Consider the following 27466-nt stretch of genomic DNA (forward strand, 5'->3'; position numbering starts at 1 on the left):
GGGGAAAAAGGACTGCAAACAAACTATGCTACAGTAAAATAGAACCAATGTGTCTGTGTAATGATGTTTTGTTGTCAAAACACCAGTAGCAACCTTTTTCTTTCTGTTTTTGTCTTTAAGAAGCGATGGGGGTGTTTCAAAAATTGAGGGTCGTTTTCTAAGAGATACACATCTTCAGTCAGAGTTTCTAAAAAGTAATTTTTTTTTACACTTAGTACAAAAAAAAGACATCTCTACCCGTTAGTGCTTTGTTTTAAGATACTATAACATAAATAAACAATTTATTTTCAGTGTTCAGAACAGACACTTCCAGTGTGACTGGAAAACTAACATACTCCACCTTATTCCAGTTGGCAGCAGAGGGTTTAACAGAGTTCTCCACTCAGATTTTGGTGCACCCTAATGCATTTAGAAAATGTTCTTCATTTCTGCAAACCTCAAACATAAGCCCCAGCCAAATTAAAGAGGGTCAATCATGTCAAGATTCACTTTTGTTTCCCTATAGTGAAAATACAACAAAACCCTTAAAAGTTTTTAATCAAAGACTTGACAGATCTCTCCCAGTCATCCCTCATCAGCTGCTGTCATTTTCATCAACTCCCAGGTTACTGTCTTTCCTCTCCAGGCACGAGTCTGTTGGGAATTTAACAAAACCCAGAGTGCAAAGCACAGTTCCCACAGAGGGCCTCATTCGCCACCTCTAGTCCCAACTTCACTCTGGATATTTCAGTACATCAGCACATGTGACAGTAAAGTTCCTGGGTATTACCTACTGATATTTAGTATTTACTTTCTGAAAAGCAATTAGATAGATTCTGCTGTGCAAAACGATGCCATGAAGAGCTGATAGTGTAATTTCCATTCCTTTTATTTCAAAATCTTTCATTGGTCCAAGTCACACTTTCATCTTGCTTTGTCGGGTCTTTCGCATTCAGCTAGTTCTTGGCGCCTCACATCCTTATTTGCAGGTAAACACCTCCGTCCTCTCACTGCATGTGTTGCATTTCACGAAGCAGCACCACTGGAACTTACAATTACACTGCCACACTTTGGTGTACTGGTGTGTATTGTAGCCCCGGCCACAGCACATGAGGTCGCAGCCATCTGTGTGTGGAGATGTGCGGTTGCATAGGCGTCCCTGGGTGCCCACGCTCCCTGTGGCTGCGTCCTCCTCGCAGTAGTTGGGGGACCTCTCGATGTAGACAAGGTCTGTCTCCATAGGCTTGCGGTAGCCCTGAGTCTGCTTCACCTTGAGGTGGGTGGGCTGGCGTAGTCGGCTAGCCCTGACCACCTCCACATGCACTGCTTCATTGTACTTTTCTTTGAGTACGTAGCCAATCTCACGGAATTTGGGAAGTGTAGTCCAACAGGTCTTTGTGGTGCAGGAGCCCGAGACACCATGGCACTTGCACTCTAGCTTCATCCTTTCTTCTAGAACCTGAGGAGTGAAAAAGCAAAACAACTGTTGAGTAGACCTGCAACAATTGCAGACATGAGGAGATATCAATAGCCTGGATTGGATTAGTCTCTATGCAGGAAGAGCATAGCATTCTATTCTTTGTATTAAGATGGGGAAACACAGTTCTTGCGCTTTCTGTGTGGAGTTTGCATGTTCTTCCTGTGTCTGTGTGGGTTTTTACAAATAGGGCTCATGCATTTATGCCACAGACACTTAAATTTAGCAGAAAGACAATGTATTTATGGCTTGAGTGCAGAGGAACAGCCCTTTTATGAAGCAGACAAATCCAAGCCTAACTGAAACATTCAGTCATGGTTAACATGCTGTTACATGTACTGAAGGAGGGAAAATTGCACTTACTGATAATACCCTATCCTGTAATTTTGTGTGCCTTCCCTTAACCACATTAGTGACAGAGGAAAATAAACATGGATCTCATATAGATAGCAATCATCTTCGATAATTTAAAGCCACGTTTTAATAAATGTGTTGCACCTGCAGTACAACATAAAGGCAACTAATTGTTTACAGCTGGACAAGGCATATGAGTTTTGTTGTTTTTTTTTTAAATATGCAAAGGCAGAGACAATATTGTGATTTGTGATGAATAGAAGAAAGCAGAATGAATTTAATGTAAATATCACAATTCTAAATTCAGATGCTTTATTATAGTCCCTTTAAATGTAGTAATTTAGATTTAGTGACTCCTACATTCACAGGAAAAGAGGAAAAAGGGAGTGAAGTTTAAATGGGTCATATTAACATGTTCGTAATAGTACTGACATGACTCTTATAATCCAATTAGGAACTCCAACTTGCTTGAGAAAAGCATGTGTCTTTGTTGTATAAAATGTATGTTTAGTTAATGGGCCATTTTTCAAGTGCAACTTTTTCCCGGTGCCCTGCCTCACCAGCAGCATAAATCATCATTTCTATCAGACACTTACAAAATGTACACAAGAGTTGTTCAGAATGTCTGTCTCTGTTGTCCATTGACTCATGTGGTCACAGTTTCCTGGTTTAAAGACATCTGATTGAAAAAACATGAACTTCCCATACTTCATAAAAGCCAGGGTCATCTGTCAATCTTGCCTTGGATGTTGTTTCTGAATGAGGATTTCCAATAATGTAAAGCACAAAAACCACAAAGAATGCCTGGCATGAGAAGTCTGACAGATGCATGGAAACATTTACTTAAACTGTGTCCATCAAAGCCTGTGAACTGTCACTAATTAGTCCAGTATGACCAGATTCCTATCCAAAGATCACTTGTCAAACCCACACGATACCAGATGAAAGGGATCTCAGTGATTCACTGAAGGTTCTCTTATATTCGGTTTAGTCACAGAATCCACTTTAATTATAATTTTCTGTTTTAATGATGCTTCTTATCAGTGATAGGAAAACATCATTTCAAATGAGCCCTTTCCCCCCCACATCAGAATTTACATTTGTTTTACTTGAATTTTACACCTGATGGCAATTCCTCTTGATTTTCCTGCAGTACATCCAAATAAGAGGATGGTGGTAATGCACCAGAAGCTGTTTAAGAATGACCAAGAATGTTTATACCAGGAGTCTCCAACTTCAGTTTTCGATGTCTACTGTCCTGCTTGTTTATCCCTGCCCTAGCCACTGCTGATTACCTGGGTCAGGTGTGTTCAGCCAATCAGAAACTGCAAGGGTAGGGATAGTTGGAAAAGAAGCAGGACAGTCGACCTTGAGGACTGGAGTTGGAGACCACTGGTATATAATGTAGCCTTTAGTTACAACAATTAACAGTTGAGAATTGTGAACTAGCTAACAGCTTTGTATCCAGCCTAAGACAGATTTCAGCTTTCTCTCTGTCTCAGAATAGAGGGAATATGTACATCTTCATAGAAACCAAGTTTCCAAGCTAGACTGAGAACAGCAGCAGTGCCAACTCCAAGCCTGACAGTCCAAAATGCCAGTAGACTGGCATGCACTGCAGACACTGTCAGTCTGCTGCACTAACACCGGCATTGTCGGCCTGCTTTCACACCCTGAATAGATGCAGTCAAATGGCAGTGACATGTTTTGGTTTTGTGCAGAGAACTGCAATAATATCCTGTCCTGACTTTACACTTCATAATTCTATAAAAGGAACTGGAAAAAGGGGGTGGCAGTTCTCCATCTGGCAAACATTGAACGGGCTCCATTTTCCGAGTGGACACAAAAAGGCCAAGTTGTTAATTAGTTCCATTTGTCAACATAACATCATTTCTTCTCTTGTATTTACCTCTCACACTCTCTCTTTTTCTTTCCTCCATTACTACTCTGGGATAACTAATAGCAAATAAATATAGTGAAGTTTTTCAACACAGGAATAAAATAGTCTCTGGTAGAATTAGCTGAAGTAAAACAAGCTGCTGAAAGATTAACTGGGTGATCAATCAATCAACAACTTGATCAATCACACTTTCTTGCCACTCCTTCCTCTCTCCTTCACTGGAACACATTAACACAGATCTATGCACCCATGTATGCATGCACACATTTTTTGAGTAATAAGTCACAAAATATTATGTCTCTTTAGAGCAAGAGTATTCCATGTCATCCAGTTTCAAGTGACTTAAACGATAACTTCAATTTATTACAACATGGGTCTGATTTCCCTCATTTTGGCAATCATTTCTTGTACTTATGATAGCACTGAAATCATCAAAGTAACTGCCAAGATCTGGGAGCACAGCAACATCACTACAACAAAGTGGGGGCATGGAAGCATGAGTAGTAAAACAATCTGCTAAGTTGAATACAAACTAAAACAGCTGTCCCATATTAGCTAAACCAGTATATTTGGTGATGAAAGCAATCATGAACACACCAAAAATGTTGCTAATAATGCCTCATTGCACAAGTGAATCTATGGAAAGGTGAAAGCTAAACAAGTCAGTCTGTTATCTGTGATAACAGTGTTTGTCTTTTTAACAATGCCACCATATTCACCTGGTGAGTACAATGTGATTACTGAAAGCCTCAAATTACAAAAAAATAGATCCAAGTAGGTATTTCTTACAGGTAGAATGAGACAAAAAGAATTTAAAAGTTACCTTTCTCCCTGCCTCATTGTTATGCAAGTTCATCAGGCGTCGTGGGGTCTTTTTAATCTCCCGGGCATCAACGAAGCGGCGAGAGAACTCAATACCGTACTTGATGTCAGCCGAGCAGCCTCCCCACTTCCAGCCTTCTTCCTGATTGTAATACCCCTGTTTCTCGCGGTCACAGCCACATTGGCTCAGGTTGCCCTGGCTGCACGCTGCTGTGATGGCATGTGCCACCCCTGCTGCTGTGATGGCATAGGTGAACGCTGCTTCCCGACTACCTGAAAGAGGGAAAATAGATCTTTTTATGGAATATTAACGTATTGTATACTTATGCTGTAGAGACCTTCTAGGTATCTAACATGATAAAATTATAGTAGCACAAGGCATTAGGACCAATGTCTGACAACATTTACCATTATCCTTCCTACTCTGAGCCTTAAACCCAGATATTCCAGTCATACCATCTTAACATCATAGAGAATTTGATGTTGACAAACTCTAAAGTCCACACTCTTGCAATGATACACTACCAAATTTTCTTTCCCAGTTTCCCTCCTTAACCTTAATAGACGTGTTCCCGTTTCTGACCACAAAGTCCTGACAGAGTGCAGTGTTGGAATTCCAGAGAAGGGAGAGCTGGTCTAGGTGCTGTCCAAAGTGCTGAATTCCTCTACAGGAGCACCTTGTAGTGCTGCCCACAATGCAAACAGCTGGGGTCTGCAGGTCTCGCTGCATCACCCACACTGCACTGATGAGAAAGGAGGCACTCTGGAGTGCCAGAGGTAGATAGCTTCTAGACCGCACAAGATAAACCTAAACAGGTGACATTTTGGTAAATCTAGTTTTGTGCTTTCATTTAACAATATGACCCATCAAATTAAAGCATTAGATTATTGTAGTTAAGAAAACAAATAAATTATGTTATAAAATGCAAAATATGCTGTGAACAAACAAAAATAAGATACAATATTAGGGGCCTAAAAAGTCTATATTGTAAAGTGGAAAGGTTTTCACTGCATGATCAACAAATCAGATTTTGAGTATAGAATCATCAGATACTGTAACATCTCATTAAGATGAAAATGGATGTGTACAAATTTAGCCAAAATAAATGACAATAACCACACAATTCCATTCCTTCATCTCCCTAAATATCAGTCTCAGTCTTTCACTACACTCATAATGGGTACCGAGGGACCTGGCTTAAAAGACCACTCTTAGTCTAAAACAGACTGTGGGCCATTACAAACGTGGTCTCCCTTCAACTGGCAGTAATGTGCAAGGGGTAGAGCAGCAGAAACAAGACTAACCACAGAGTGTTTCAGGGGGCTTTAAGCATTTGGAAAGGAATGTTTTGTAAGTCTTTTGATGTATGTTGTGTAATGTACTCAGTTGCAATTATTGGAATCTCTCTAGGTAAAATGCATTTTTCTGCACTCCAGAAAGCCAATAGCTCCTCAGTGATTTATTATTTTTTCAAAGGCTTTCAGAGAAATGGCTGAGAAGCTCATCAGATTAGTTTGGCAACAAACTTGACTGTATTACTTAAGATCTTAGCAGATCCAGTGTTCTGGATGTTCTGTCACTGCATGTTGCAGTAGATTTGGGTGTGAAGAGCACAGGATTAATCAAATCTTCTGTGGTTAGAGATGTGGTGAATATTAACCAATTAAATTGCATTGGGCTATATTTTAGTTGTAACGTTATAAAAACATGTCAGATGTGATGGACTTGCAATATGTTTCCAAATGAATGGAGTTTAGACAAATATACAAATCTTTCTGAGTGCAGAATGAAGCTATAACAGATTGGAATCTGGTGAACTGTCAGATACTGTAAACATTCAATACTATCAATAAATACACTGTCAGATATCGCCTACCTACAGCTGTGTCCTAAACGGAAGAAATAGCGGAGCTGTTTACATCTACAGCAGCAAACTACAACACTAAAGTGGAAATTATATGGCAACAACAAAAATGCCTTGGCATAACATTTGTGCTTATTTGAACTATTTAATGGGTATAGACAATATTAAATAGAATCAAGGCTGCTAGTGTTAGCTGGAGTCTAGCATGGACATTACTGGCTCACAAATAGCCAAGTAGTAAAATTTACTTATGTACTGGGGTTTATATGTCTACTCATTTTATGGAGCTTTTTTTCTGATTATTATAAGTAATTTGCATTAAGTGCTTCTAAATAAACAGCTTCTATGTGGTTATTTGCAGCTGTTTTCCATTTCATGTTCTTTCTCCTGCGCCTCTTACTTTAGTCTCAAGAGAACTTTCAAGAGATGTTTTCACCAAACGCCACTGTTAATTTCCTATCCTGGCACTGGTGCTGCAGAACTAACACCATAGCCGCAGGTTTGCCCGACTGAGACTGACTCACAACCACTTGCTTCTCTGGTTAGCACCAGAGCTGAGCCCCACCAGCTTGTGGTAACATTCTACAGCCCCTCACACTCAGGCACAATATTTACAAGAGATACAGAACTGTAGCATATGTGCCTTCACTCATACTCGACTACTCGGTGACCGGCCACATAATGAAAATGCACAACACACTCGCACTACCCTCCACCCTCACACACATAGATTGTTAAAAACACATTTACACATATGCACACAAACAGAGCGTCACTGTAATGTTTAAAACAGGATAAAGGCAGTTTCCAGAGAAAGGGTGGTTCCTTGAGCCATAGATGCATGCCCATTTCTGGGGCCATTGAGTTGTTCTGCTCATGGGGAAAATGATGATGATGGGACTTGTACTGGTTGTCACCCCCTGGTGGGTCTGGCACTGCCAAGACTCTGCTTGGCTATAATGAAAGCCAATTACACAAGCCATGGAACTGTGGCGATCAAGACCCTCTTTTTTCTTTGTGCAGTGAACCAAAGGAGACACTGGAAATCAGATCTTCAAAGCTTAAAATATGCTATCCGCTTAGTATAAATGTGTACTCTCTCCTGCCCATCTACTGCAAAATCAAATCTTAATATTTGTGATGACCTCACATCAAAACATAAAACACAAAGTCAGTTATTCACTCCAAATAAATGCAGAGTTATTCTTTGTACTGCAGTAAAACATATGTTCAAATTTGAATGTATGTAAAATACTTGTATACAGAAAATGAATAAATACATTCAAAGTGAGAGAAACCTACTATGAAAAGTTTCTGATAGTGTACTGAAGCAAACGTACTGTTGATGAAATATGGAGGAGAAAATGCACCCATAACAGCAGCAGAAAGCCCTAAAGAAGCTGGCCCCAGAGTGCTGACAGCCCTCCAGGAGGAACCACCCTGGGATAGCCTCGCTAGCTGCCAGTGGAAAATTGGAGTGACCAGAAAAACCTCAATGAACTTGGAAACATCCAGGAGAGAAGAATGGGGGAATATTAAACCAGATGTCTAATGGAGTTTAGTGGCAAGTGTCTGCTGCACTATCCAAAAAAGCAGGGAGGAACACAATCAACCTTACTTCACTCAGAACAGGTACACGAGTTAATAAACAAGCATAAAATATCCTGTTATACTCTGTGTGAGAGACGAAAGCCTGAGATGTAATGATGGCTACTCACTCGCTCAGTATGCCTTAGCCTTCACATTAACTGACCACACCACTTTGGACAGTAGCCCCTGCTGTGATGCCTGTCGTGTCTTTTGACCCTCTGTTGAAACTGGGACACAAAAAGAAATTTCTGAATGTAGTGGCTCGCCACTAAAACTGCAATCTGTGTTTAGAGCCGAAGGCAGGCACACCACTAGACAAATTTCACATGACACAGCACAGAAGATTTACAACCAAAGACACTGCACAAGCAATGCTGTTATAGTATAGGCTAGCTGATGTAGTAACACTGCCACTGACCTCAACAGCTCTTGCTTTCTTTGCCATTCAGATGGCCAGGGTTGGGCTATGTTGCTGACAAGCGAGGACAGTTAAAAGATATACTCAAGAGAGTTGGACATGAGACTGGCTGTGGAGGCCACTGTTCTGTCCAAAACTAACCCAAGACAGTTTTGTTGTTGTCCTATCATTTGATAAAGTGTTGAAATCTAAACCGAAAGATTCTGTTTTAAAGAGATAACATCATTATATCTTATTATATTATATCATATATTTTAACTTTAACTTTTTCAAAACTGTTTTGCATTTCTTGTTACTACTTTGACTCACTTGTAAATTCACTTGTAAGGAGTAGCTTCTTTAGAAAATGTGGTAGTTACATGTGTAGTTTATAGCACAAAGACTGACACTGGCAAAATCACTGCCAGAATCAAATTTCTTGTTTCTGTCAGCATACCCAGCCACAAAACTTGATTTTGATTTTGACAATTAAGGTTGCACAAAACATAAGAAGCTCAGCAAAATAAGCAAAGCCATGAAGCATGAAGACATCTGCAGCATCAATTTAATTTAATTACTGCAGAGATAAGAAGGACTCAATGTAGTCAGAGGATAGAAAAAGCCAATCAGCAGATGGAAACAGCTGTAGAGAAGTAGTTTAGGCTGGAATACTGGTCGGGGTCTTGCCAAGCAACACACATGTAACGCACACAGACCGGCAGAGTCCTGCAGTGCAGTTGAATGGCCTCTCCACACAAGCCAAGCCTGTTGGTGGAGCAGTGAAGGGGAAAGCCTTTTAAAGGCCCTCTCATCCTGGACATGCACTCACACCCCGGGGACAGAGGACGATTGGATTGCATAAGAAATCACATCTCAACAACACAGCAATACACTGGGTTTTTGAAACTTCATATCCATTAAGCACAAGGACATTCTGTGATGGACAAATGGCACCACAGTGAACAAAGGGAAAAGTGTCACCTGCTGGTGGTCAGGGGTCTTTACACTTGTGAGGACAGTAGATTATAAGCAGGGCAGGAAACATGTATTTCATCTGGAGAACATGGCATTTGAAAATTCTCAAAAGTCACCTGTCTTATTGAGTCCGCTACCTGTCGGATATATTTCTTAAGTGGAAATGGAGATAACCAATATAGTTAAATTGCTGTTTCTGGAGTCTATTGCCTAAATCCTGTTGGAAGTTTTTCTACATTTTCTCCCTTTTCTCTCTGCCTTGCTGCACTTTCACTATTCAGATAAAGTGTAACCACCACAGGGAAGAAATGGCCCTGATCTTTATTTAAAAAGGTCAAAAACAAAACATTTTTCAATAACAAAACATATCACCAAAATGTGTAAAAAAAAAAAAATAAAAAAAAAAATTTATCTGATATACTTTTTTAAAACTAATTCTAAGTTCATGTATATCCCACTCCATTGTAAGAGTTATTTTTCCACACTGTACATATGTAATAAAATTATGATTCCAAAAATACTGAAAGCAAGCTGTAACCATAGTCGTCTCTGCACTGGAACTGTGTCTCTAGGGCCCCATGGAAGGGGAAGAAAGTTGGAGGAAAACCCCTAGCTTTGTATACCAATCACTGAACTGACTAATGCGCTCTCTACTACTGTTTTCCGTTCCGCTTTATGTACCGTTGCTATGAACATATGCTCCCAGCAAATTATAGACAAAGTTGTGGTCCGTGAGGTTTGCAGCCTGAGGAATTAGCAAAGCTGTGTTCCTGTACAATAAAATAATATTGTTTTACCAGAACTAGGCTCCATATTTTCAGTCTACTCATATAATAGAGCCGGGGAGGTGACACACTTTGGCATATCCGCTCACTGTAGGGTCTCAGGTTTGATTCATATAATAACGAGGGCTTTGAGCAGTAAAGCTAAAACAATTATGATGGTATTTAACGTTGCCAGTATTAAATGCTGAGAGTCTAAGTAAGCTGCCTCCCAGGCACAGAAAATTGGGCTGGCAGAAAACATTTCAAAAGCATCCTTTTTCTTTGCTGATCTCCCTGAGGTGGAGATAAAGCTTTTTGACTGAATACCCAGACTTGCTAAAACAAGCATAAATCCTTCTTCCCACCCTTTCATCCTAATAATGAGACCGAATCAGGACCTCACCTGCTCAGATCTGGAAATGTAGGCCTGTATGTGCTGTACATGGTAATCATCAAGTTCATGTGAGGACAGTGGTGAGGATTTTCCTCATATTCAGTCTCATTTGACTTTGTTTTATCTTCAATGGAAACATATTTACTGAGATATATATCAATCCCACATCATATCATTGAAGATATCATTGTCATCATCAGCACTATAATCAGTAAGTCAAATATGCCACTGATGACATGTTTCCTTTTTCATTACAAAAGAAACTTCCAGACCAAACTTTCCCATATTTGCTGATATTAATCAAATCCTCAACTAAAGTGCCAGGTCTCTTAACATCCATTCTCTTCTACCAGTGTCCCTTTGCCTCAAACCCACTAACTCTTCCCCTCTCTGAGCTCTCACCTAAGTGGGCCAATAGCAATGTGATTGTTGGCACATGTAAATGTCCAGTGCTGGCCCTGTGTGTAGAGAATACAGTGATCGGCCTGGGATTGTGTGGAACAAAGCTCACTGTGAGATTACAGTTGATCCTCTTGCATCCTGTTTCCTCCTGAGTCTAGCAGCACTGGCAGACACAGACAGACGTAGATCCCACCGATAACACAGTACTGGGACGAATGCTACACACACACACACACACACACACACACACACACACAGGGGCCCTAGGGCCAGGGCCCACAACAGCCCCAGGCCACATCAGCAGACAAACAGTAGGTGGGCAGAAGAAAATGTTTGAAAGAGGCGTAAGGAAATGAAGAAGGACCCCAGCTCCTGACACACCAAGCCAGTCTGTGAGAGAGACGGCGCTGTTGAATGAACAAGCTAAGGGCCCTGGCGAAGATAGTGGTGTAAGGTTGCGTAGGATGAGAGGCCCCAACCCTAGATAAAGACACATGTTGTGGGCAGGGGATATGAGGCCATACACTGGAGGAAAAACGAGGAAAAGATGACCTTTACCATGTCATGACGACCACAGCCTACACACTGTAAAACAACATAGTATAAAACCCCTCTGTGTGTGTGTGTGTGTGTGTGTACATGTACACACATGCATATGCTATTGCTGTGTTTTCTCTGGACTGACATGGAGGGGGGCAGAGGGGATTACGGCAACCCACATGATGATGGGCTGAAAAAGAGGCCTTTTATCCACCACCGTTCCACCATAACACAATGCACGCGTCATTTCCACACTGTTATCCACATGGTATCAAGTACTTGGCTGCATGGGAGTGAATCTGCAGTTTTGTTGGTAGTTTGTCACTTCAATGCATCTGAGATATTTTATACATTTATGACTAAAGCCACAATTTAGCATCTTTTTATGAGAACAATTGCTTTTATCTGTATGGGATAAGAAAATTGTGTGAATGATTATTTTAAAACCGTAATTTGCCTAAAGGGTGCACAACGAACCAGAAACTTAGCCCACAAAAGGAAAAACCTCGGCAGCAGTAAGATGATTAATGGTATTTGGGGAGAGTTCACCAGTGTCAAAGTATCCACTTGTGTGCTTTTGAAAAACCTTCCAGTTTGAAGAATGTGTTTTGTGCTTTATTAAGCTAGTCTTGGGTATAACACTACATTGGCAACTGCCCAAGCTAATATGTCAAAGAGGGTAAGAGTTTTTTCAAACAAGAATCTTCACTTCCAAATATGAGAAGCAAATTTTGAATTCCCATCAGCGTGGCAATGTATGTCAACACCGATATACCATATAACTGAGTTATTTGGTTTGAAGGAAAGATTATTTACCCTGCAGTTGATATTTTACTTGAAAGTCTATTTATAAGACTGCATCGCTGCATGATTTAAAAGGAGTTTATTTAAAATGTTCAGCTGGTCGAGATTAATATTTCAGCTAGCATTTCCTTTTACTTTGTCAAAATGAGGAAACAAAGCACGAATGGAACCACATGGTCATTTGAGTAGAATTTCTTGTCCGTTCATTATTAGCCTTAGGTTGGACTGTGATGTTATACTTGCATTCTGTGGGGATATGATTTCACCACAAATGACTATCAAGTGATTCCGAGAAGGGGAAGGAGCTCAGCCAATCTGCAAGTATTTTGTTGTCCTCCAACCAGGAGCTTATAGTGCAGTGCAGAGAAATGCCAGGTATTTGGGGAAAAGCAAATTAATGGCTACTTCAAGCCTTCAACAATCAAAAAATTGGGGGAACATAATTATTAATTATGAACCCAGTTTTTATTCCAAGTCATTCTTTCTAAAATTTGAGAAATCTGTGATTAATGTGACATTTGTATTATTCACAGCCTGTAATTATTGCTGTAAGCCCACTATCGTTGTTGCCATTCAATGTCAAGTTAAAGTCATCTGGGAGGCCACCAGATTTTTTTTCAGTAGTGCCTAGATTCCCTAAAAAAGAAGGCAAACCACTGTTTCAGGAAAACATGACTGACACCACTTAAGAGTGAAGATCTGACTCTCTCAATTTTTTTTTTCATAAGTTCTTGAGCTGATGTTTTGTTTTATTTTTTAATGTTCTTAAAAGCACATTTTTCCCTAAAAGTCATGAAAAACAAATTTCAGTGCATCCATTCTCTCTGACATGCAGCATCCAAACATAAACAGAGTCCAAAACCTTAAATCTTCAATGAATTCAAGTTTAAAAAAGGATATGGAATGTAAAACACTAAGCCAAAATTCTAAAACTTGTATCAACCACATCCTCTTTGCACTTACTTATCCTCCTCCACTGTTTAAACTAGGAGTACAAAAACCAACCTCAACACTGAGTTATGTCTGGCAGTATCTGTCTGAAATGACCTTTCCCCTGCACAGAGAGGGAGCTCTGCTTGAAGGAGTCCTGGATCTCCAGCTCCCGATCAAGTACATGCCTGTCCAGGAGTTCTTTCCACACAAGCGATTTTCATTGAACCTACTGACTTAAGAAGTCTTTATCTGACCAGATGCTGGTTTGGCCCTAGCAGCCTTACAGTCCTGGCAGGTGGATCACCCACTGCTTTCACTGCACTCTGAGATTCAGAGGGGGAATTGGCTGATGGTGATACTATAGAAGGATGGGGAGATACATACCTAAACACATCTTCTATTCTCTAACCTCTCTTCAGTCTAACCCTTGACATTTTACTTTAGTTGTTTTTGGTAACTATTTCATGTCTTTGTTTTTATCCTTTGTAGTGATGAGGCACCGCCTGGTGCATTAACTCAGAGCCTTTTAAAGGCAAAGGAAAGAAAGAGAAACACAACAAAATAGATTAAATGAAAATAAGGAAAAAGAGAGGTATCATGTAGGTCACAATGGAAAACAGACTTTTCTTTACATTGTTTCAAAAGTCTTGTTTCAAAATAACCCTTATACATAATAATAGATATTGACTGCACTTTTACCTCAGTCTATCAGACATAAATATATACAAGTTTTATCTCTACAGCAACAAGCTCACCTGCTCAAGTGCTGCTCCTATTCTTGTGCAATGAGCCAGAGGCAACATGATTGAACTTTTGTAATATTTCACTTCAGGCACAACAAGAAACCTCTTTCAAATGAAAAGCATGAATCAGGACGGTGACAAACTGGCTGGAAAGTCAAACAGAGTAACCAGAGCAGGCCATTTTATGACAAGGGGGCCAGTGTTGGCCTTTGATGCTGAGTGTAGCTGTTGAAAGGTGTCCATTTTCAAGCTTTAATCGCTGACATCAAGTGCATTGCAATTTGAACAGGGCTGTGAGGTGTTCATAAGTAGGTCTTTTAAGTGAAGGGCATCTCTATTACAGGTGTTTCACTAAAGGAATGTCTGATGGTACACAAGGTGAAGCTTCTTAAGGCTAAACATATTGTTAAAGAGGAAAAAAGTACAAATGGATGTAATAATATTCATTTCCACAGTCCCACCACAGCTGAGAAGTAGAATAAATAGAGAAACAAATTCAAATGAGTTCATATAGAATCATATGTGTGCTAAAGTTGAGGTAAGGGGCAAAGATCAGTCACTGGATCAAAAACACATCAACATATTATGTGAGATGTGTAACAGAAACCACATGGGGCTTTCAATGCACTTCACGCATGGATGAACGCTCTCAAATATGCATAATAAAACTGCATCAACAAATCACAGCCATGGGATCAGTTTTGACAGGAATATTTAAAATAGAATGATTCATCTAGAAACCAGGCCAAGGATTACTGCCATTCTTATCCTTAAACCTCCTCCTTTCCCTCTTTACTCACTGATGGATCTGTCTCTAATTTTATTACTACTTCTTAATAGACTGCAACAAGCCACTCAATAACACCCATTTCTTTTAGCACAGGATAATTCATTCCACATTTTTACAGACTGAAGGTACCAACTCTTGCCAACACCATAGCAGGGCATGGGGGAAGACTGCTAAATCTGCATTTGCAGAGGAAACGGAGACACACTTAAATTGCCAGTTTCAAATCTCACTGCGAGTTTATGGTGTTGCTCTCCAATTTGTCAGAGCATAATAAGCAAGCCAATTCTCTTTGCAAAACTGAGAAACAGTTGGGAGATACAACTGCAATAAAAAAAAGGGATGCTTTTATTTTTCCATCAATCTATCTACCCTCAAGTCCAGTGTTTAGCTGAGTGTCAGGCAGCACAGAAGAAGCCATTTCCTGAACTGAATACACTTTTCTGTTTACAGTAGAGGAGTGAAATACATAACAAAATCTCACTTTAACACGTGATCACCTCTTCTACATGAAGATATTTCAGACTGTGTAATGCCCAATCACACAACTTTTAATGTTTGCTCTCTTGGAAAGCCATTGTAGTAACATAAAGCTGCTCTGGAACAGAAAGACTGCCTCCATGAGCAGTCTGCACAGAGAGAATACATTAGACTTGTGGTCTGCTGATCTTTTGCTCTTGAAAAAACTGCCACCATCTCTTCCTGCCAGTCCAGAACTAAGACTGGATCACAGGCCGGGAAGAAAGATTTAGTGTTCATAATTTGGGGGATTTAAATTGAAGAATGATGATTGATGATGAGGGAACTTGTAGATTCAGAGGCATTGTCACTGTGGTCTCCCACGATATGACCTAGCCTGAGACTGCTAAACTGAACAAGCACTGTCAGATCAAACCTATACCTTTTCTACCTGCTGAAGTGAAGCCTTAAGGTGCAACAGACACAGCTGTATCCAACTGCATAATGCTGGGTTGCAGTGTAGCAAGAATAACAATAACAATAACAGTTCTGTATCTTCAAAGCCCATTTAACTACAGTATCTTTAGTTGACTTGAGATTTATTCTAATCTCTCTAAATAACCAGTTTCCTGTGTGCATGTAGGTTTTATGAGAGAAGAGTAAAATTAGAAAGCAGTTTATTAGAAATATAATTACAGTACAGTTACAATACTTGACCATTGTTCTATTTCACACAGGATTCACAGTTGAAGCAGCTAAATCCAGTCACTACACCCTCTTCTGCGACTTTAAGGCAGACACTTTGTAAGTATTCACAATTGCTTTATAGGGTGCACAGCTTGCCGGTTGATACAAGCCTGATTGACTGTGGGTCATTATGAAAAAGTCAAACAGAGTAACCACCACACTTCATCTGTCATGTCTAGTAATTAAAAATGGTGATAGTGGTTGGCCCAGCTGACATATAGATGATTTTAATAATGCAGTGAGTTTGTAAAACATGGGCAGCATATCTCTTATCCACATAGCCCAACATATCCACAGTTCTCTTTTTCAGTACTGAGCACAGACCAGAGAGAAATCTGTGTCACCAGGCAGTGAAGGGCACAGTAGTAAAACAACATCTGGACATGCTACCTGGTGTCAGTGCTGTTAAATGACTACACTCCAAAAAAAGAGAAAAAAACTAATTTTATAGTTATTGCAATAATTGGTCATGATAAAATCTTCAGGTTCAGTCAAATCAGTATTACTAGATATAGCTTCACAGGCAAATCTGCATGGGCAAAATGAGGAGAGACTAGTTTCAAATAAGTCCTCAGTTTAAAGAGATTATCAAAAACACTTATCTGAAGGTGTCTTGTCTCCTTGTCAGGGTCTTGAAATTAGTAATAGTTACACTATTACCTGTTTTGTTGCAGTGGTGTGTACTTGCAGGTTGGCATTGCAAATGAGCATAATGGGCATTTCAGGTACTTTCTTTCTTCCAAAAGAAAAGAATAAGCTCACAAATATAATTACACTAGTGATTTGTTTAATCGTCCGACTGCTCTTGATCAAATATAACAATCTGAAAAATGGCCAAATCATTAAAAAATGAACTAATAAAGAGCTTTGTGATTATTTGGGCTGACAGTCATAGACATAGACACTACAAACATATTAGTTAATATATCAGTCCTGATCAACAGATACGTCCATTCACACAACTTTAAATGGCATCATCAAACATCAAATCTCATAACTCAGTCATCAGGTAATGTTGACAGACAAGTGCAAGCTGAAAGGAAGCTCAGAAGAGAGATGTCATATGTCATGTGTCCAGAATGAGGCAATCCCTAGTGGTGACAGAATTTCTCAGTTCACTTCAGTTCAATCCAACATTTTGTGGAAGTAATTTTCCAGTCAGTGAATGAAGTTATTGTTCATCTCTGAACTTTTGCCTTAGTTTTTAACCACACTTTATCAATAACACATTTATTACGCAATGACATTTGTGTATGAATGCGTATATTTCAATGTGTCAATCTGTTCATCTATTGATAAAAAGAAATTAAAATGTAGTGAAGTTTTTCTTTTTTGTCAAAGTTAGTACTGTAGTCTTTGTGATTTTTTTAGCCTGAACCACTTTAGCACTGCTGTTACCTACATACCATAAAACCATGAACCCATATCCTGATCACAAAACCAATGTACCAGTCTCTGTTTAGAGTTTAGCAAGAGCACTACATATGCCAACTCTGCAACGATGCACAAATGATGCAACATTTTCTCTCTTTTGCCCTGTGGAGGAATAAATCTTTTCAGTTGAAGGCGAGAGCAAACTTCCAGGACTCCTGCATCCCTGTTATAAGGCAAAATCTTACTGCAACAAGTTGCTCAGTCAAGATAAGTTGAAATTTCTTACAGAACAGAGAATGAAAATATTTCACATTAATCTGCAGTTTAGCTTATTACTTACAGTATTGAAACAACAATTTCTGATGTTTATCCTTTAAAACCATAATAGGAAAAGAAATGGGAAAAAAATCTTCTTTCACATGTTACTGCTTTTATTCATTAAAAGCCCAAATTAAAAATATCTTTGTAAATATGCCATGGGAATCCTAAATGCAGTCAAGTTTCACATTGGTCTACAAGAAGACGTCATGTTTGGGATATTTTTTTGAGAAAGCCACCAAGTCCCATCATTATTGGACAATCATGGCAGGCCCAGTAGTCATCGCTCTCTGACCAAAACTGGACATCAACAAGGATGTGCTCAGCATGGGCACATAAAGCATTTATTTGTCAAAAGTTCTATGGAAACCAAACAAAACGACCAAAGGCAAGCACAAAATTCAAATGACGCCATTACAGAATGGGATGTAGATGTGCCATTGCACACCAAAAAGTTGAAGAGCCCCCAAAGGGCCTCAACCTGACTGAGCTCATTCAGTAGATACAAATTCAATACACAAACATGAGTGACCATGCTTACAAAGCTACATTAGAGAACAAGGACTGTGTGTATTAAACTTACTAAATGTAGGTTTTTATACTACAAAGTAGTTGAGGTAAACAGCGTAACACACAGATGCTTCCGATGAACCAGAACCCAATATCATTCCTAAATCTCTGGACCCTTTAAAAGAGCATAAAAGAATGACCAAAAGCAGAAAGAAAAAGGGATGCTGAGTGTTGAGGAAAACAACATGAGCTCCATTACAAAAGAAAGCGCCACATTCACAACAAAGGCAAAATGCTTTTGGAGAGGGAGCTGGAGCTAATTCAGCTACTCCTTAAGAGGAGTGATTGTTAACAGAGCCACTGGATTAAATGCACAGCCCAACCGCAACGTAATGGCAACAAAGCATCTTCTAAATGAAAGGAAATATATAAAAGTCCCTGTAAAACAAAAGCAATGCAAAAGAGGTTTGCGGAAAGCCAAGTTTCTCAAACAAAAGCATCGTAAATGTAAATGTTTGTCTGCTTTAGGGCTTTTTCTGCATGCATGTGCACACGCTCATGAACCAGCCAGGCATGGACACAACCAATTTAGCCCGATTAACAACAGATGTGTCCATCTATTTTAGTTCGACAAGCGTTCTCTGCAATAACACCATTAGTTGTCTCCTCATTTGCTATATCAGTTTTCAACCATACGTTTTCTCCATTAGGGCTGCAGCACCGTTCAGTAGCTTTTCCACTTTGGCATAGCCAGCAACAGTCGGCATGCTGCTCACCAACAGGCTCATTGAAGAATCTACATCACCAGAACCCAGTATGCTCTCGAGAAATGCAACATTGTCAATTGAAAGAACAACTAAGATGGACTTGAATCAGCAGTATATAAATTCTTCTTGAGCACTGCCGATGCAAATGATTATACAATAGAGGCTGTGTGTTGCTGGTTTGAGTTTTGATTGTGTGATGTGTGCAGTTTGGTTTTGGCTTGTGAAGAACTATATTTCACTGGGCTCGAAGGGTCGAGGGCTGGTACCACATTTTTGATACTCTTCTTGTACTGTTTCCTAAAACTGACGCGATAGGATGGCTCGAAACATACACTATGAAATTTCATGTTCCTTTAATGGGAAAGTCAGTGGTATTATCATTGTCAACTTCATTATCATGACTAAATGACTATTAGCAATTATAAACTGAAGGAAGTGTCTCCACCCTCAGACAACATCCATGCTGTAATTCCATTTTTGTAATATGTTTTGAGTTCAGTTGTTGATTATCCACTAGGATTGCTGCACACACACTAGAGCTAGCATATCCCTTAAGCAGTTTCAAAGTTGTAAATCATAATTCCATACTGTACAATAATGTGTCATATATATTGTGGTGTTGGCTTATCCCAGTGTGTTCTTGATTTTTGTTCATGTGCATATTCCTAAATATCGCTTATCACAATCTAGAGATAGATTGATTGGTTTATCTCGCCATGCCCAAAAGTATGCACAAAGCTCTACTTCACAGGCTTCATTTGTTATAATGCACTGACCCACTAAAACTCTACAGAGCAGAGGTTATTGCTAAGTAAAAGCATTAACTCAAAACCAACCTTGGAATGCACATAAACCTAGTTGGTCCTAGTTCTAACTATAAAAGTTTTGACACTAAATGAAATGTGCTAATGAAAGCAGTGAGCAGTGGCAGACAAGCACTTTGCAAAAAATATCCTAACTCACAGCTAAACCTCAAATGGTTCTCACAGGGACAGCCATACAGGAGTGCACATACACAAGCAAACACTGTGCCCTTTCCCTTTTGTGATAGGACCCAGACTGACCTACTCGCAGCTCCTGACCGAAGACTGTCCTTTCTCCCAGCGCCGAACAGTTCCACCGTCCGTATCGGAACTGGTACTGACACTCATTGATGCCCATCTGGGCACCTTCACCCACAACAATGATGGCGTCCGGGCGACTCTGGCAGATGGCCCGCTGGCGAGGTGCCAGCCCAGGAATCTTGTTGCAGATGATGTTGGCACCCAGAGCCACCACCGAGGACAGGGCCCTGCCAAAGTAAGAGAAACACACCACCACATGCACACGTGAGCATTCACACACACATCAATACACACACATGCACATAACATCATACATGCATGCATGCATGGTTCCACACAGAGACACACACAAACACAAACTCAGTTAGAACATTTGACTGTCAGACTGGCTCACTTGTGTGAGTCTCTCCAGAACAATATTCAATTCAACAAATTGATGCACATTCCATTGTGAAGTGAAAGCTGAGCTGTATGTAAGTATTGCTATTTAATGGATAAGTGATAAATTAAAAGTCTGAAAACTTAGTCCAGCATAAAACATAAAAAGACACAGGGGAACTTGCTGAAACAGCCCAGAGAGTGAAAACAAGATGCTTATTTGACTACTGACAAAACCATTCCGCATTGGTTTGGATGGTGGGAGTTTGAATAATGAGTTGGGGTTTAGTGTTAATTGTTAAGGTAACATAGTGGCATGAATAGCTGCCAGGCCCTTACACAAATGCTGTATATACACTTGCTCAGTATCATGTGAAGCAGATGCAAGGTTTAATTTTTAACCAAATGTCACAGAAAATATTATTCCTTATGATTTGCATAATTATGTGTTTGAAACTTATTCAGGGTGCTGCCTCACTGAGCCACATCCTAAGACTGGTTTGCATGGAAAATATGTAAGGTTTTCAACACTGGTTGCCTCAGTTCATAGAGTATTAATGTGCTTTATAGTAAATGACACATCTCAGTTCTCCTCCGGGAGAATTCATTACATCTGATTGCTCAATGTGATAATACCAAAACATATGTTAAAGATGGTTTTTCAACCGCTGAGAAAGCTTAAACAGATTACTGCTAAACAAAGTACTGACTTTCCCCATGGCTCTGTTTATAGCCCGCGAAACCATGTAGATACATACTTTTCAAACATGTGAGGGACAGGGAGCCATAACAGTGTGGAGGCAAATGCTGGCTTTGAAGTATGACGTCGACCTCCAAAGGCTTCACCACAAAGGGGGCAAAATAACGCAGGCAAGTTGTATGTCAGCGAAAAGCAATGGCAGTGTAAAAGGGGTGAAAAGTAAGAATGGGTGGAGTGGGTGACACTGTGAAACAGAAACAGAGACACGCTGATTTCTGTCAGTTCTAGTTCACAGTGATCTTAGTAGGACACCACTAAGAACAAAGACTGGATCACTGATTTAAAATCGTTCTCAGACAGCTATGTTCCCTTTGCACTGGTTGCTCAAGCTTCTCCACAAAGACAGAAAATCATAAATCTTAATTTCAAACAAATAAGTTCAAATTAATCCTAATTGCAGCAAGACACATATGCTACGCAACTGAAGGCTGCACACATTCTGTCGACAGTGCAATCAAGGAAGCGCACTACAATATGTATAAAAGGGAAATTGTCATTGTGAACTGTATATTGTAGATTTTGCAAAAGTTACCACAAATTCTAGCCAAATTAGGGCTTTTTCAATTATAGTAAACACATTAAAATGTTTATTTCCAAAAAAGTGACAATAATGTGTAGTTATTCATGACAACAATGACAGGTAGTCAAACCAAATAGCTGGGCTCATTAAGACAGTAATGTGCAACTAGAGAAATTCACTTTCTTTAAAAGTTGTTTTTTTTTTTTAATAATTTGAGTTGTATATATCACTGATCTATTAGTGCCGTGCCCAAAAATGAATACAAGATGATATTAATATTTTCAACTTTGACAAACAAAGCTCCCAATAACCTTCCCTTTTGCTGTTTCACATGCCATTCATCTGCTAATTCACAGAATCACAGTCTGCCATGGGCAACTCAAACCACCAGACAACACCAAACAGAGAATACCACAGCTAAGCTTTTAAATCCCTGCATCATCAAAGTGCACAAATGTGATTCTGTTTGCTTAGCGTATACTGTGTGTGTATGACAGTAGCTTGAGCACAGCTCGCCCACGGTCACACTGATACTCCACCAGAGACCATCAACATTTGTTTGCAAAATTTGTCTGCAGATGCTGTAATTGGACATGTCACATTCAAACATCCAGTTAATGAAAAACAATATGTGGTAATGTCTAAGCAACAGGTGGCATGATTTTTTTTTTTTTCACGGTTCGAGAAATCTCTTAAAGGACATATCTAAAAGTGTGAGATTTTTATAGCTCAGTCAATCATGAATTAATTGGAGCTTTGACATGTACAGCCTCACCGCATTATTTAGCCTAAAGGTGACATTTTTTATTCTTAATAATCTCACGTTATTTTTGACACCATGGCTTGATGTCTATTTTACTGTTGTGACTGAAGCTCATCCACCATTAATTCTCAGGCCGGTGCAGTGTGCAGTGCACAATACATTTTTAGCAAAACTTCAATCTGAACGAGGGTCAGCACTAAGGAGCTTACAGGTTTTTACTGACAGGATATTGTGGCCTAGAGGAGAATCTATAATCTACGTCATGGCATAGAGTATGTTCACAGCCACCTATTCCATCACATGGAACACTTTGAACCTAGCTGACACACTGTTAAGCTCCCAGGCATACGTCTTCTACCGAGGAATGCACTCACAAAAATGCCCGAGACACAACTTAACTAAGTCAAATGATAAATGCTCTTCTTTTTCCTGGAGCAGGACATTAACTGTTATGTTAGTGTTGAATCTGATTTTCCTCTTTTGCTGCTCATTTGCAAATAGATGTTTGAATTTAGCATTGAACAACTGATTTAATTAATAACAAAATCCTGTTTGCAACTGTTTTACACTATACCCACAGTTGCACACTAGTTATAGATTGTGATAATGACAAAACAGTGAAAATGTACAGATTATTGCCATTGGAACATTTAGTGTGAAATTCCTTGATACTGGAGTGTGAGATATGGCTGAAAAACTCTACATGGATGGATCATTTTGCTCATGGCTCATTTGCCACACAGCTCTGCATATTTTACAGTTTAACATGCCAAGATTTGTAGTTTTGATGGGGGGAGCGTTGCATTGTTTTATATCCATATTTAAATATTCTCCTCAAAACGTATTTTGTGGTTAATGTTCAGATGAAAACAAACTTAAATAATCAAAACAAACAATGGTATGTAGCTTTCATGTGCAAGCCATCACTATACTTAGTAGTGTAGCCCACTTTTAACTGAAAACCAAAAACCACATCTATTTCAGCATCAGGTTTGGGGTCTCCGGGCAGCAAAGGAAGGAGCAAGGGAGGGTAATTATTTTGGAAGCTTTAAGAAAGTCAGTATTCTGCTGCAAGAGTAATTCTCCTTTAATTCAAAGCCACAGCGCATTATAGTGTCAATCACGTGCACGATGCAGGGAGATATTTTAAGATGTGGGTTGAAATGATAACATCGAAATGCTGAGAATTAACCAGAAGTGAGGTAATGCACAGCGATGATCCCTCTCACGATCGGACAGGTTAACGGTGCTCGCATGCGTAAAAACTGCCCATATTGTGTTAAATTGGGGAAAGAAAGAATCTCAGCATCCAACTGTCTTGAACATCTCTGCCACTCTGTGGCCAAAACGAATCCGTGTAGCAGTTCGGCAGCTGTTTTATTTTTCTGATATGTCAAATGTTTGCAGTGCGATGTCTAAATACAAACACTGCTTATTCACAAAACATCCTCATTCGCCTGCATACGGAACATTAGCGCGTTCACGTCTTCACCTAATTAGTGTTTTCCCACGTGGATCGTTTTCCCGGCTACGTTTCCACTGATGAGGATTCTGTTGAATTCTACAAAAATATCATAGAAATAAATAAAATGCGCTGCCTAAGTTGCACTTTTGTGATGACTACTCCCCGTGCTGTTACTTCTGATGACACCATCTGAACAACTTCAACTTCACCTCTAATCTGTGGACGCGGAAAATTAAAGAAACTTGCTTCAGAACCGGCGATTAGATGAATAGGAAAAGGGGAAATATGGCCCGTTGTCCGTCAAAAAGGCTGCAGAGGAGCAAAACCAAAGCCGTGCGTCCTTGTGTTTTTGAGGATGAGAGCGCGCTCTCTTTGAAGTTAATTAAGGAGCCGTTAATTGGCTCAAACTTACAGGTAGCTGCCACTCGTCAGGATGAGGAAGATCTGCGGATAGTAGACTGACAGCAGTACACTGCGCGACGAGAAGATGATCATGATGACATTGAGCAAATGGCCACGTTCGGACTGACTGAGACGACTCGGGCAAAATGAGAAAAATCCCTTAAATCCCGGCGTTAAGTCCCTTTCGCACAAAAATCAAAAAATGGTGCTGTGCGTCTCCGTATCTTTGGTGTGGTGGCTCTACGCAGCTTCAAGCTCCCAAGGCCGTGTGTGCGCTGCGATTGGCTCTGTCATCTCTCAGCGGCGGAGGCTGTTACACAGTACTGTGGTTCCCGAGCCGGAATGATGATGGTTTCAGGGATTTTGCATGGCAGAAAAGTGCCTCTCTCCACTCTCATGAGAGTCGTGCCTGCCATTGGGCAGGGAGAGACACTGCTATCCGCCCACTTTGCCACAGCGGGACAATAGGGTGACACTGATACAATCCCCGTCCGACGTGCAGGAGGCTTCATTCATCGTCACCCCCCGCATACCTTCTCCCCACCCGCCACCCCACAACCCAGCCAAAAATAAACAAACATAGACGCTGGCTGCTCGTGCCTCACACCATCATCTCAGAGCCATGTGCACAAAATCAGCACGTTTCTGTTCAACGTTGTGTGGCTCTGAAGAAGTTATGCTCACATTAACACGAGTCTTTATTCCAAGAGATAACAGATATGACTCATATGGTATTATGTACGAGTGTAAATAATTGTCCTTATGTCTTGATATTCTAATAACATTGTTACATTATTGTTGAGGTATATACGGTAATGTCCATTGATAGCAAGTGTTTCTGTAATGTTTTCTTAAAGGCATAATTGCATGCTTGTGGTACTCCAATATGAGTTTCAGTGCCCTTATTATTTCCTGTAGTAACACTATAGGCTAATATTCCTACGGGGGTCTGTAATATTTCTGACTACTTGCCTGTCTGCTGCGCGCCGATGGTGTTTGATGGTCGTCATCCATATTCAAATATACATGTTGAGTCCAAGCAGTAAAATTCAATAATAATTTTCCACAGACGATAAGATTTCTATAGCCCAAGTAGAGATGAAGGTCTAAAAACAGCACTGCTTGTTGCTGGAGACTGGAACTGATCAGAGAAATAAAATCCTTGGGGAGGTTTTAGTCCGAGAGTTTAGTGAGTGTAGGGCTTTTATCGCCTCAGCATCGTGACTCTCACTCAACACCTGCAGGCCCCAGTCATTTTAAAAGAAGAGGGTGCAATGAAAGATTTAGACAGAGTTACAGGATGGAAGGAATGAGCTAACTGCTCAGGATTAGTAAACACGGAGATAAGTGGCTTCTCCCGTGCATGTGATATGAGAATATGTTGAAGTCAGTTACAGGTTTCACTCCACATGACTTTTTGACAGGGAGGGATAACACGTTTTTGTGTTTGGTGGAATGTCCAGTGTGAAATCAACACATAAGCATTTTAATTTGCTAAGGGAAATTTAGTGCATCACCCTTGAAAACTGTCTCACATGGTTACATTGTTGTGTTGTTGTATATCCGTTTAACTAGGCCCCTAGAGCGTGTCAGACTTCAATAGAAATATTTTATAGATAGAGTTTAAATTTCAGGGAATCTCCATCACAATTAAGAATTGTTTTTCTAATCAGCAAAAGCATTTAAAAAGATAATGCATGTGTACAATATTTACGGTCCCAACCATGCACAACGTGGTCAAAAATATCAGCAAAAACAAAAACTTCCTACGTGATTTTCTCTAATAATTATTCAAATGTGTGTCTGTCTGGGGACCCTACACCATGATTATACTTGACAGCCACAGCTATAGGGGCAGCACAGAAGGAAAGGATAGATGTCCTTCTGTGTTTATGCATCAAGGTGAGGTATTGCAAAACAGGTAAAAACTCCGTCTGGGCAATGGAATGTGGAAATACAACTCAGTCTGCCGCTATTAATGAAGGTATGCAGGGGTGAGCTGGATCTGGAGTAGAGACAGCGGCTCAAATTATCTTGTGCGACAAAAGAGCAGGAGTCTCATGAGGTGAACTTAATAGCCTTCTGACAGCGAACAGAATCGATCAGATTGTCTGCTGGCATGAGACCTGATCTACAACTTTTACGCACAACAGATTCCCGAGGCGCAGACATTTGGATATAATGATTAAATCGTTTTTGTAATACACCGGACAAATACTCCTTTACGTTTAAACGTCTGAGGTCAGAGGGCAACCATTACTTTCCTGTAACAAGTGCGCAAAAACATTGTAATTGTCTTAGAGTGCCGCAATGAATTTGATATTCAGGGTGTGCATGTGAATAATACAATAAAAGCATGAACCGCCGGTGATAAAAACTTACCCAAGTCTGAAGTATATGATGCCAAAACACAGGAACACGTAGAGACTCCGCTTTCGGAGGAGTTTGTGCATGATCGTTACCACTTTGTCCAGAGGCCATGCACTGTAACATAAAGTGGTTACACTTTCCGTTCACATTGGCAGGTTTCCTAACCCTTCCAGATGCACGTATACCGCCTGTTTTCCGCGACATCAAGCTGAAACGCCTTTGAAATATTGGACCGTGTGAAATCCATGGTCCAGCAGTACAGGTGAGATGCTGATAACGACCTGAAAGGTGGCTACGAACTCCAAAATGAAACTTGAGAGAGGGTCGGACTTGAAAGGTGAATGAGTTCTTGGAGGAAGTGCCTCCTATTCGTCCTTACTTTCACGGTAGAGCCTAATTAACAATTCCCATTTGCTGCGCCTTGCAGGTAGAAAAACCTACTACTGCTCCCTGACAACTATGTGTATGTCGCTTTGTTTACTCTTTTCTCAATGCTCGGTGTTGCTACACTTTGTAGACATCTTACACCCAGTCCATGTTACTAACTTACAGCAGCCAGGTAGCCTACTCTAATACAGGTAACAAAAGGGCTACCCGCCTCCTTCTCCTCCAGCGTGGATATGCAGTGAATGGGCCGGGCTTCCAGACTGAGTTCAACACGTGTAGTTGTTGTACAGAAAACTAAAAAGCAACGATGTGAAATTGCCTTTTATAGGCCTGTAGCTGAGGCAGGACTGGTGCTTGATGCTTGCAACATTGGCTATTGCCTCACAAGTGTGGGCTCCCCGGATGAGCTCCACCACAACAGTAAGCCCCATAAAGTCAAACAGAGGAGGAATGGCT

At 40.2% G+C, this 27466-nt stretch overlaps 1 protein-coding gene across 2 annotated transcripts; it reads right to left on the reverse strand.

The window, feature by feature from the left end:
• Positions 1-247: 247 nt before the first annotated feature.
• wnt7bb (wingless-type MMTV integration site family, member 7Bb) lies at positions 248-27286 on the reverse strand. Of its 2 annotated transcripts, none has more exons than XM_026312269.1 (4): positions 26636-27286; positions 19966-20192; positions 4534-4805; positions 248-1438 (listed from the first exon to the last, which is right to left on the reverse strand). In XM_026312269.1, exons 1-4 carry the CDS (start codon positions 26704-26706, stop codon positions 959-961), a joined length of 1050 nt encoding a protein of 349 aa, XP_026168054.1. In that variant the 5' UTR covers positions 26707-27286; the 3' UTR covers positions 248-958. The 2 variants fall into 2 exon arrangements, with proteins under 2 accessions (XP_026168054.1, XP_026168053.1); XM_026312268.1 differs by lacking the exon at positions 26636-27286 and adding an exon at positions 24264-24580.
• Between the last annotated feature and the right edge of the window lie 180 nt (positions 27287-27466).

The sequence above is a fragment of the Mastacembelus armatus genome, chromosome 6 (genome assembly GCF_900324485.2).
Source record: "Mastacembelus armatus chromosome 6, fMasArm1.2, whole genome shotgun sequence".
Lineage (NCBI taxonomy): Eukaryota > Metazoa > Chordata > Actinopteri > Synbranchiformes > Mastacembelidae > Mastacembelus > Mastacembelus armatus.

Excerpts from the sequence above, each read along its gene's own strand:
- wnt7bb (XM_026312268.1), bottom strand. The coding sequence starts at position 24,346 with ATGATCATCTTCTCGTCGCGCAGTGTACTGCTGTCAGTCTACTATCCG. Across the intron at positions 20,193-24,263 it reads CTGACGAGTGGCAGCTACCT|GGCCCTGTCCTCGGTGGTGG; the intron begins GTAAGTTTGAGC and ends TTACTTTGGCAG. Across the intron at positions 4,806-19,965 it reads CGGTCAGGAGCTGCGAGTAG|GTAGTCGGGAAGCAGCGTTC; the intron begins GTCAGTCTGGGT and ends TCCCTCTTTCAG.